The sequence below is a fragment of the Otolemur garnettii genome, unplaced genomic scaffold, assembly GCF_000181295.1.
Source record: "Otolemur garnettii isolate 467f Iridium unplaced genomic scaffold, OtoGar3 scaffold00148, whole genome shotgun sequence".
In the NCBI taxonomy this organism is placed as follows: Eukaryota; Metazoa; Chordata; class Mammalia; order Primates; family Galagidae; genus Otolemur; species Otolemur garnettii.
This window is the reverse complement of record NW_003852543.1, coordinates 1373231-1385490: the sequence shown is the minus strand read 5'-3', so window position 1 is coordinate 1385490 and position 12260 is coordinate 1373231. Positions and strand designations below refer to the sequence as shown.

Below are 12260 nucleotides of genomic sequence, written 5' to 3'. Positions count from 1 at the left end.
TTTCATCTTATTTTCAAAATTGTGTTATCTCTTTAGAAATAATATACATATATCCCCAAGATAAATTGAGATTAAGTCTATAATGCATAATTCTGTCCAACCAGCTAGTCTCTGCCATAAAGTTACTTTCTCCTTTCCATGCTTTGATGCACAGCCCACACTTACAGGGCAAGGATTCAACTCCTCCTACCCCTTAAGGGCACGGTATCTACGTAAAATATTAGGAGTTCTTCTGCACAGGAGATTTGATTCTTCTCCCCATTTATTCAATCAATCATTTTTTTATCAGTATGGGTTCATGGATAGTCATTTTATACTCATAATCCAGTGCTACTTTATTTTGTTGTTCACATTGTTACAGCTTTGGCTGTTGGAAGCTTTTTTTGTTTTTGTTTTTGTTTTTTAAGACAGAGTCTGACTCTGTAGCCGTGGGTAGAGTGCTGTGGCAGCATAGCTCACAGCAACTTCAAACTCCTGGGCTAAAGAGATCCTCTTGCTTCAGCCTCCCAGGTAGCCGGGGCTATAGGCGTGTGCTTATCAGTTATTTCCTGCTTGTGATGGTACTTAGACAGAGTTGTTTTGATGTTGCTAGGTAAGTATAGGATAGACAAAGGGAAAGAAATAGATTTCTCCTAGGGGGAAGTGTTTTTGTTGTAGAAGAGCCCACTTAGAAGGCAGTGGCTTCATAGCATCCTTGTGGAATCAACACCTGCCTCCTTAGCCCTGGTTTTTGTAGTGAGATGTCTTTGTTTCCATTCACCCAGGAATGCATTTACAGAGGAGGATTCCGAATTAGTCGTTAACTACATAGCGAAGAAGTCCTTCTGTCGGCGAGCCATTGAACTTACCTGTAAGTTGATTTTTTTCCCTTTTTGACAAAAGTTAAAATAAATGAGAACAAAGAACAGGCAGATTTATAACAAAAGGCAAAGGAGTCAAGGAATGGATATTTAAAATGTCTTTAGAAACCAGCAAGTAGATAGTTAGACATTGCCATGCACGTCTCTGCTGGCTGGTTTACTGGACCCTGGGGCTAAGTAATTGGGGTTAAGGACTCATAAAGCCTTGAAAGTGGAGGAAAAGAGGAACCTTCTTTTGGGGTGATAGAAGATGGGTAAAGGTCAGGAATTTAAAAGTAACCTCAGGCCTTATTTCTGTTTTCCTGGCAACCAACTCAGAGGACAATTTGCCAACATGGTTTTGGTTGAACACTGTGGTTTGAGGTTTGCTGAATCAGAAAGTCAGGACTTCTGGTTTAAAGAGTGGAAATAAACAGATAATGGAATGGTGCTCTTGAATAATTTCAGAAAAAAAGTCTAGAAAGTATTTGCAAATATTAACAAATTCATGCTTCTGGATGGTTACCAAAAAGGGGGGGTGGGTGGGGAACGGCTGTGGCTCAAAGGAGTAGGGCGCTGGCCTCACATGCCGGAAGTGGGTTCAAACCCAGCCCTGGCCAAAAAAAGACATAAGAATGATAAAATGCATGTTTCTGTGAAATAGAAATTCTCACTTAATGTAGAGTATTATACAGAGTATGAATGTCTACTATACATTATAATTAATGTTTTTACTTTTCTAATCTGTAAGTTTTGACTCTTTAGATTTTTCTGTTCTTGCTCCTTTTCATTTAAAATTTTTTAATTAAAAATTTTATTAGCTGACCAATCTTTTTTTCTTTATTGGAGGGCCATTGGGATAAAGGATCCTTTGAGAACTAACGGGTTCTTTCTAATTACCTGCATTTTTTTTTCTTTCCATGGCTTGCTCATGCCCAAATCAAACGATTTACCAAATAGTTATGGAATTGGTCTCTCCTGGTTAATTCTGCTTGTTGCCAACATTTGTCAGTACTGCGTATCTATTATATACCTTGCTATATTACACACCTTATTGTAGAAGATCTTATTCTCTAATTCCTCGAAGCACTTCCTGCATCATTAAAATGAGGTTCCTGTATACTATATGTAAAATACTAGCTTATTCTCTAAATGTTTCCTGTAGTTTGTGAGATTCCTCCCCTGCAGGGGAGGTGGCCTGGTGGTGTTTGTATACCATAGCTTGGGATATAATAGTAAAGAATCCATGAGAAAGCACTGTTCACGTACCTTCCTTACCTCTTTAACTCAAGGACGAACCTCCCCTACTCAAATCCGATAGTGGTTGCTGCTGCCACACAGCTGGAAGAGAAATAGGGTTCTTACAATTCTTCAGAATTAATCTTGCCCTGGAGGACTCATTATGCTCATTTTAATCATAGTAGGAGTGAATGAGATGTTTTATTACTGGCACCTTGTGGGGAGAAAGAATGATTATAAAATGAAGAAAAAGGTTGTTTATTGTATAGGACTTTAAGTATAATTTTAATTGTATTCAAATGAAAGAAAACACACTGCCAACTCTTATAAATACTTTTATAGTGCAGAGCTTGGGAGTCAGCGAGGATCTACAAAATAAACTAGAAGATGTTGTGATCGACAGGAATCTTCTGATTCTTGGAAAAATTCTGGGGGAAGGTAAGAGGTTTAAAGTAATTCTTTCAAAATGTGGGGCAAAAGGTCAGAAGTTCATTATTTAACAAAATGCCATTTTATGGCTTTGAGTTATAATATAGAAAGTCACATTTTATAATGAGATAGAACTACTTGTTTAATTTATTAAATTGCTCTTAGGATGAATGATAATGATATTAAGAGTTTGTCCTTTTTGAGCACTGATATGTATGTAATATGTATAGTAATATGTAATAGTTATAAATTTTAAATTGCACACAAGCTTTATGTATACCCTGTATTTGTTTTGTTTGTTTATTTGTTTGTCTGAGACACAGTCTTACTGTGTTGCCCTAGGTAGAGTGCCGAGGCATCACAGTTGACAGCAACCTCAAACTCTTGGACTTAAGCGATTCTCTTGCCTCAGCCTACTGAGTAGCTGGGAATAGGGGCACCCACCACAGCATCCAGCTATTTTTTGTTGTTGCAGTTGTCAGTGTTGTTTAGCAGGCCCAGGCTGGGCTTCAACCTGCCACCTTTGGTGTATGTGGCTGGTGCCCTACTCACTGAGCTATGGGTGCCAATTGTACACCCTGTATTTGAAATGTCTTGTACTGTTATACAGCCACTCCCTGGGTTATAAATACAATAGATTCTGTAGGTTTGCTCTTAAGTTGAATTTGTATGTAAGTTGGAACAGTTACATTTACCTTTAATCTGTAATACCTTGCATACATAAGTGAAGTTGTAACTCAGGGACTGCCTGTAAGGTTTAATAAGGTGACAGACTGAGCCACCCAAGCTCCTGATGAGCTGAAGACTAGCAGGTGGCCCAAGGCCCCAGGTTGTGAGTACGGGTGTCTCTGTGGTCAGGGGAGATTTTGCACCGTGCCTAAATAAATGTTTTACTTCACAGGAGAGTTTGGGTCAGTGATGGAAGGAAATCTTAAGCAGCAAGATGGGACCTCTCAGAAAGTGGCAGTTAAGACCATGAAATGTGAGTAATCAGGGATGAAACCTGCTCTTCTGGGGGTGGGCAGTTGTTTCAGTGTTGGGTATTCCGTGAGGCCAGTGATGGTGTTCAGACGTTACGATCTCAGTTGCTGGTGGGTCAGGAGGCAGTGCAGGACACTGGTCATGCAGAGCAAGTTCCTACAGTGAGCTCTTCATGCACGCACTATATATTCTTCACACCCAGGGCAATAACATTTGTTCCATTCACTATCTCTTGCACATTCTCGTGCACACTTGCTCTGTCTCTGCCTCTGTGTCTCTCTCATCTAGAAGAGAGCTAAGAACTCCAAAAGAAGCCATCAATTTCTGAGTCAGGGGTGAACTGGTGTCAGCATCTGACCCAGACGGTGGTCTGGCTGATCTGTCGCGTGTGGTGGGCCCACTTCCTCATTTGGGGATGATTGCATGGTTCTGGGGAAGCAGTGGGCTGCCTGGACAATAAGTTTCCCAAAAAGAAGAGGAATTCTCTTTGGTCAAGCATATGAAAAGCTGCTCTCAAAAGCCAGAACCTCTAAGCTCGTGAGAAGAAAGCTAGCAGCAGGTCAGGGAGGACCTTGTAAGTTGTAACAAAGAATCTGCTTTTATCCGGCAAGGAATAAGTGCTATATATTAGAGTCTACTTGGTGTCCGTATGGAGGAGAACCAATTACAATGTTGACAAAAATAATGGTAGATGTCAGTTAGGACACTAGAATCTGTGCAGATATCTGTATTGATAAGGAAAACTATATTGACTTGCTGACTTGTCCTTTAGCTTGTGAAATAGCTAAAAAGAGACAGATTGTGCTGGACTTTTTCAATACCATAGGACCAACAGGCTTCAGTGGCAGAACAAGATAGCATTTCCCTCCATGTCTTTCTCCTAGAAAGGTGGGACAGCAGAACTGTCTAAGTTTGATCCTGCAGCAGTCTGGCTGGTCACAGCCCATCACTTGGGCACCATGACCATGTGGCATCGCACCTGCTGTCTCCATCATGAGTCACATGGATAGAAATTGTTTGGTGTTTAATTTATCACCATTCTTGATCAATCCTGCTTCCTTTTTAAACCCCTGTACCGGTTAATTACTACTTTTGATCAAGGAATAAAGTAAAATTGGATTTTGAACCTCCCTAAGATTTAAATCTACCATTTGCTATACTGTAAAACATTAATTGGATTATAAGTATAGCTTGAGACTCCTAAACCAAAAGTGGAGGCCAAAGTTTACTTCTGTTCTAAAAAAGAACTACAGTAACCCAGTCACATGGTTCCAGTGATTTTTGCTTTTTGCTAAGTATTTCACAATGGCTAATACGTAGGCGCTGTCCACTGTGAACCCAAGAACATGACGATTCTCCCTACATTTCATCAGTGCAACAGGAACAGAAAATCCGCACAACCAAGAAGGAGGTTCAGAACCAGTCCCCAGAAACTAAGACAGACACCCCGAAGTTAAAATACCCACTAGGACTAAACTCAGCAGGGAGCCAGACTCTGCACCCTTCCTGCAGAGTTTATTTGAGCTTCACACTGTGTCTGCAGCAAGGCCTTCCTTTATCCCCATTTAGGGATGTAGGCAGGGGGGCTGCGAGGCCTGATAGGGCCTGAGCAGAGCCCCTCCCTGATTCACTGGCCTGGCTCTACTCTTCTTTAACTTAGAGTAGCTTGCATAGGAATTACATTCAAGCTAATTATCATAGATTTGAAAGAACAGACTCTGGCTCCCAAGCCCCAGGCTTATCTACTTTTGCCTGGGGGTCAGTCTCTCAGGGAAGGCAGATTCCTACCCCTCTGTCCCCACCTTCCCAAATCTGGTTGATTGCAGGCGGCAAACAGAAGCGTTGAGGGCAAAGTCAGCAGACATTTTGTAGGTGTATAGATTTTTTAAAGTTTTAAATTTGCTTTAATAGGAAATGTAATATATTTAATATATATTAAGCCCATAGTATGGTATTGACACCATGATAGTTGTTCTCATGAGTGATTTCGACCTTAGTTATATATACCCTGTTAAAACAAATTTCCTAAGGCCAGCCTGGCTTTATATTTTTTGTTAGTTTTTAATTGTGGTAAAATACATATAAAATTCATCCTCCTAAGAATTTTTAAGTGTACATTTCAGTGGTACTTAAGTGTGTTCATAAGGTTATACAACCTTCACCAGCACCATCTCCAAAACTATTCATCAAACTCTGCACCCATTACTACTTGTACAGTGGGCTTTGACAATTGTGCAATGTCACCTAACCACCGTTACAGTGTAGCATGTACAGAGTAGTTTCCCAGCCCTAAATCCCCATGCTACAGCCCTAATTCTGTGCTTCAATTATTTGCTCCTGTCTTCTCTCCCGCTGACCACCACCTCACCAACCCCTGACCACCACTCATCTCTCTTCCTTGTCCCTATAGTTTAGTCTTTTCTTGACTTCAGTTTTAAAGAACAAAATTGCTATTTCCCGCTCCCCTTTCCTCAACTGAGTAAATTATTCATGCCTAACATTTTCCATTTTTTTCTTTAGTGGACAACTTTTCACAGCGGGAGATCGAAGAGTTTCTCAGTGAGGCAGCATGCATGAAAGACTTCAGCCACCCAAATGTCATCCGACTTCTAGGTACCCCCATAATGCAAGAGTGGGTGGCCAAGGGGACTCAGCTGATCTACTCTGTGCCACAGGAAAAAATAAGTTTCCTTTGTATAAACCCAAAGTATTTTATAACAGTGAATTTTTCACCCAGAAGGCTTCTTTTTTTTTGAGCACAGTCTCAAGCTGTCACCCTGAGTAGAGTGCCATGGCATCACAGCTCACAGCAATCTCAAACTCTTGGGCTTAAGTGATTCTCTTGCCTTAGCCTCCCAAGTAGCTGGGATTACTGGCACCCGCCTCAACACCTGGCTATTTTTTTGTTGCAGTTGTCATTGCTGTTTAGCTGGCCAGGCTGGGTTTGAACACGCCAGCCTCGGTATACGTGGCTGGAGCCACAACCACTATGCTACAGGCGCCGACCCACCCAGAAGACTTCTTATCATTACATTTTCTGAAGATGATAGTAAAGATAAAATGGCTTTGCATTTTCTGGACACCAATAAACTCACGAATGGTTACAGTGTCCATAGAATTCTAGCTCCAGTTACTTAAAGGGAAAATACAAGGGCTGATCATACCATAATTTTTACTCATTTAAGGTTATTCACAAATCATATACCACTGGGGTAAAGCAATAAAAGTAAACAAATTCCATAGATCATTTTTTTTTTTTTTTTAGAGACATAGTCTCACTTTATTGCCCTGGGCAGAGTGCCGTGGCATCACAGCTCACAGCAACTTCCAACTCCTAGGCTTAGGCGATTCTCTTGCCTCAGCTTCCTGAGTAGCTGGGACTGCAGGTGCTCACCACAATACCCAGTTATTTTTTGTTGCAGTTTGGCTGGGGTTGGGTTCAAACCTGCCACCCTCGGTATATGGGGCTGGTTCCCTACTCACTGAGCCATAGGTGCCACCCACCATAGATCATCTTTGAGAGATTATTTGTTAACCTGTTTGAAAATTCTGATTTCTTATGATCTTGGTACTTTGATAACTTCATGGAATGTGATTTAATAGTGCCACATAACATTGTTTAACACAATCTGGATTTGCAGCTTCGTTAGCTAAAAAATATAAAAGAGGAGATTAGTTACTGAGTGGATGCTGTGTAAGTGACACTAATCCAAGAGAAAAGAGCAACCTGGAAAGAATTGAATTTTCCACTGGCCTTTTCAATTATTATTATTTTTTTCCTGCCCTGTGGCTTTGTTAAATTCTTTGGGGGATCTTTCAAAGTCTTGTATAATTGCACTGTAGAGAAATGTGAAAAACTAATGTTTGGATACAATATTATGTCAAAGAAAGTACTGTTATTCATTCCCAGCCATTACCGTTAGCAGACTCTGAGAACAATTGTACTTTGTAATCACACCACAAAGCCCAAGTGCTTTGCAAGCCTGGCATCAGGTGACTGGCTGTAGCTTGTGAATTCCATGATAAATGGTATTATGGCTTTCTCTTTTTGTAACTGTTGAAATTTAGGGGCCTGGATTTTACCTATAAGCCCTCAGAATTTTTTTAATAGTTTAAAGCATTTTGTTACATTAAGTGGACTTCTTCATGTGAATAAGTGTCTAATTATGACATGAAACTAGTTTGCCCTTGACTCCTAGTGGGTTCTCCATTGCTCAGATTTAGTCTAATAACAACTCCTAGGTTTCTAGATGTCCATATTGGTTACTGATTTATTTTTGAGAACTCTCATGCAAAGATTAACACTAATCTGAAAGAAAAAAAAAATAATGGACCCTAAGCGTTTTCTCTATTTTCAGTAACATAGCATATGCGTTAGAAGCCCTTGTTCTTTTTAACTGTTAACTTGGTGGCACATGGTTTCAATTTGGCCAGTGGCCCTCAGGGCTTTCCTGCTTACACGTAACAAGTGCTCTTTGTGATTGGTTCTATGTTTTTGATTCCAGGTGTATGTATAGAAATGAGCTCTCAAGGCGTCCCAAAGCCCATGGTGATATTACCCTTCATGAAATATGGGGACCTGCACACCTATTTACTTTATTCCCGATTGGAGACAGGACCAAAGGTAATAATCTACTTGCGTTGTCTCTGAACAGTTCTCAGGGCTTATGCAACAGAGTCAGGACTACCAAACTGTCTAACTATGAAAATGAAAGAGGTAAGGAGAGGACATTGACCTTGGTTCAGTGCTCACTCAACAAAATGTTAAAAATGTGTATCTGTCGCCACAGCACGCGTGCTTAAGAGTATTATTTCTGCTTTATGGTGGGGGGTGGGAGGAAGCAGATGGTGTACAGTCTCATGGCCAAAGTCTCATCATCTCTGGAGTCAGTCCTACACTTCATACCCCACATGGCCACATAATCCCCAATGCTCATGGAAGATAGGAAAGCCATTAAATCGGTTCTTAGGGACCCTAAAAACCCACTCCCAATGGCTCTGCAGACAAGCCACTGGGGGGATATGTCCCTGTGTATGACCCATGTGGTGGCATCCTGTACACTGTCCTGTACCGATGAACCTGGATTTACAGTGGCCTGGGGTCAGCCTGGTCACTTTCCCAAAGAGAACACACTCACAGAGTCTTCAACTCAGCCAGGGATGTTTATTAAGTTGATTAGTTCACCCTGTGACTAAGTGCTGGCTCCAGCGGTGCTGAGCTCCAGGGACACTGAAAGGAACATAGTAGTTGTGGTTTCTGCCTCATGAACCACCACTGTTGGTGGGTGAGGAAGAACAGAGACAGGTAGTCAGTTATTCAGAGCGAAGGGGAGAGCTGGGTATGCTGTGGGCACAGGGGCCCAAATGACATGCAGGCCAGGCAGAGTGCCCATCAGCGGCGTGGTGGCAGGATGGGCAAGTGGTAACTAGGCTGGGGGAGGATCTTATGGTGACCACAGTGGTGGTGGCCAGAACTTCCTCACTGCAGTCACCCAAGGAACCTGGGCAGTTTGGAAGTAAAGCCTGAGGTCAGGTGTGATCTCACTGTTGACTCCCCTGATGAGCTGATAGGTCTCAGACTTCAAGGGAGGGAACACTGGAGAGACTTGTTCCTCTCCTCACCCCACCAGGTCATCTGGAATCTTTGCATTGGGTGAAGACAGAGCAGGACGGTGCCTCGTTCCTTCTGAAAGGTGTTTGAGCCCTGTGTTTTCCGGTAGCCTCTTATTTTTGAAGTCCCTTCTTTTTGCTTTGTTCAGTATGAAGTCGCTGGGTGCTGGGTCTGTTGCAGTTCCCACATGGAGGCTGCTTGGTGCTATTTTCCAGTTGTTTACTGAGGGTGAACTTACCTCATCCATCTTTCTCTTTATGGTGAGCCCAGCTCAGAATCAGAAGTGTTGGGGATTGGTGGGCCAGCATGCCTGCCTTCAGCAGTACCCCTAAGGAGGAAAGCAACCCCTGCCGAGTCCCCACAGCACAGAGAAATCAGACAGAGAAGACCTCAGACTAAAGTGCCATGACCTCTGGTAACTAATGAGCTTCATGGCCCCAGGTCCCGATGATTGATAGAGTTACAGTGAACTGTGATAACAGGAATGACGACTGAGGGACCTCACGGGGAAAATCAACCTGGAAAAACACCATCTCTTCATCCCAAGAGACCCATAAATCTGTAGAAACAGCCCTTTATTTAAAATGTGCGAAGGTAGTTGAAAGAAGCAGGCAAAACATGAGAGCCAGTGTAGGGTCAGAAACCTCCTGGGGCCTCCTTTCCTAAGTCCTGCTGACTCTGTCGGCATTTATGCCTGCCTGTGAGGGAGGGGAAGGGATTTTTGTTTTGCGGGGGGTTTTTGGTTTGGGTTTTTTTTTCTTGTTCTGTTCTTCCCAGAGAAGGTCTGAGTGACCTGAACAGGAGAATGGCCCACTTTCTTTTTACTAGTTCCCCATATGGCCCCATGCCCAGACATATTTCCAATCATTTCCATGTGGCTGCTCTTACATCTTTCACCAGCACGAGTACTAACCAGAGACAGGAAATTACAGTAGCCTTACCGCACAGCTATTATCACTGAGGCTCCTCCAAAGAGGAGAAGGGCCTAGTCCAAAGTAGAGAACATGGCCAGGTGACTCACACCTATAATCCCAGCTCTGTGGGAGGCCCAGGTGGGTGGATTTCCTGAGCTTAGGAGTTTGAGACCAGCTTAAGCAAGAGTGAGACCTGGTCTCTAAAAATAGCACTGCGTTGTGGTGGCACCTGTAGTCCCAGCTACTTGGAAGGGTGAGGCCAGAGGATCTCTTGAGCCCAAGAGTTTGAGGTTTCTGTGAGGTGTCGCCATGGCGCTCTACTCAGGTGACTAGGTGCAACTCTGTCTCCAAAAAAAAAGTAGAGAACATTTATAGACATGACTGAGTTTTTTTTCTTCCCTCCCCCCCCCAAGAAATAATGATAGCATCATAAAAACCTTGCAAAAGTAGAATACATTATCCACAATGCCCAACACCTTAGCATAATGATTAGCAACTTCACACATTGTCTTACCACTTATTCCATGCCTGTGTGTCTCATGTACTTGTCATCACCACACACACAGCTGTCCAGAGAGTGACAGCACTACTAACACTTCTCAAGAATTTAGCATAGACGAGGCTGTATTTTGCAAGTATGAATGTATTAGTAGCACAACAACCTGAGGAAGTAGTTACGAATCAAAATTTAAGAGAGGAAACTGAGGCCCAGAGAGGGCAGTGGTGGAAATATAACTGGACCCCAGGATGCAGACCCCATTCCTTCAGCTGTCCTCTGACTGCCCCATCCCCCGTGTGCCCTCCCTGGTGGGGCAGCCTCCAGACAGTGCTGTGTGTGGCTACACTACATCTCTTCAGTGGAGTCTGTTTTGTGTTCATAGGTACTTTCACTCACCTTTTTTTTCGGGAGGAGGGGGGAACAAGAGCCTTATTTTGTCACTTTTGGCAGAGTGTCCTGGCATCTTAGCTCACAACAACCTCAAACTCTTGGGTTCAAGTGATCCTATTGCCTCAGCCTCCCAAATAGTTGGGACTACAGGGGCCCACCACAATGCCCAGCTATTTTTAGAGACAAGTTCTCGCTCTGGCTCAGGCCAGTCTTAAACTCCTGAGCTCAAGCAATCCACCCACCTCAACCTCCTTCCACTCACATTTAATTTTCTGGTATGTTTTATGATTTTCTCAATAATTGGCAGGGGCGGGGGGTATGGATTTTATGTTGTACAAGATTGCATTTTGTGGTGAAAAAATAAAATAAAAATAAACAGGGCTACATGTATTTGTTGGCCAAAGATATCTGTCTTGCAAAGCTTAACTCTTCCCCTTTATTTAGACTCCCATGCAACAAATAGCCTCATATTGGATGTCTTCTTTACATCTCTGTAGAAGTGAAATAGAGGGACAATTTATATATATATATATTTTTAATTATTGTTGGGGATTCATCGAGGGTACAAGAAACCAGGTCACACTGATTGCATTTGTTAGGTAAAGTCCCTCTTACATTGTGTCTTGCTCCCAAAAGGTGTGTCACACACCGAGACCACACCCCCCTCCCTCCTTCCCTCTCGCTGCTCTTCCTTTCCCCCATTCCCCTCCAACAATTTATATTCTTTTCAAAATATTTCTTAAATGATCATACAGTAAAATTAACGTTTTCCCATTTTGTTACATAGTTCTATACATTTTAACACATATACAGATTAATGTACCCATAATTCGAATCAGGGTACAGAACAGTGCTATCGCCCACTAAGATTCCCTTCTGCTACCCCTCTGTAGTAACCCCTTCTACCCCCGTGGCTAACCCATGGTCCCCACTGTTCTGTTCTCTACCACTATGGTTTTGTCTTTTCAAGAATGTCATATAATTAGTGATCTTTGTGGACTGGCCTCTTTCACCTGGCATTATTCCTTTGAGATCACCCAAGCTGTTTTATGTGTCAATAGTTTACTCTTTTTTTTCTTTTTATAGAAAAAAAGTAATACTGTGTAATACTCCATTGTATGGATATACTGAAGTTTATCTGTTTCATCTGTTGAAGGATTTATGGGACATTTCCAGGTTTTGGTAATCATGAATGAAGCTGTTATGAAAATTCACGTGCTGATTTTTGTGTTAGGTCTTCATTTTTCTAGAGCAAATGGTCAGGAGTTGGGATGCTGGGTCATGTTTAACATTATAGGAAACTGTGGCTGCACCCCAGTTTTCCAGCATGGCTGCACCATTTTTCATTCCTACCGGCC

The 12260-nt window shown here is 42.4% G+C and overlaps 1 protein-coding gene across 2 annotated transcripts in view; it reads left to right on the top strand.

Moving 5' to 3' along the window:
* MERTK (MER proto-oncogene, tyrosine kinase) overlaps positions 1-12260 on the top strand; it is a 120137-nt gene that overhangs the window by 94106 nt on the left and 13771 nt on the right. For both annotated transcript variants that reach the window (XM_012811029.2, XM_023518822.1), the window contains 5 exons: positions 765-850; positions 2421-2516; positions 3409-3489; positions 6009-6101; positions 7994-8112. In XM_012811029.2, the coding sequence (XP_012666483.2) occupies positions 765-850; positions 2421-2516; positions 3409-3489; positions 6009-6101; positions 7994-8112 (475 nt within the window). The remainder of the gene's footprint in view (positions 1-764; positions 851-2420; positions 2517-3408; positions 3490-6008; positions 6102-7993; positions 8113-12260) is intronic.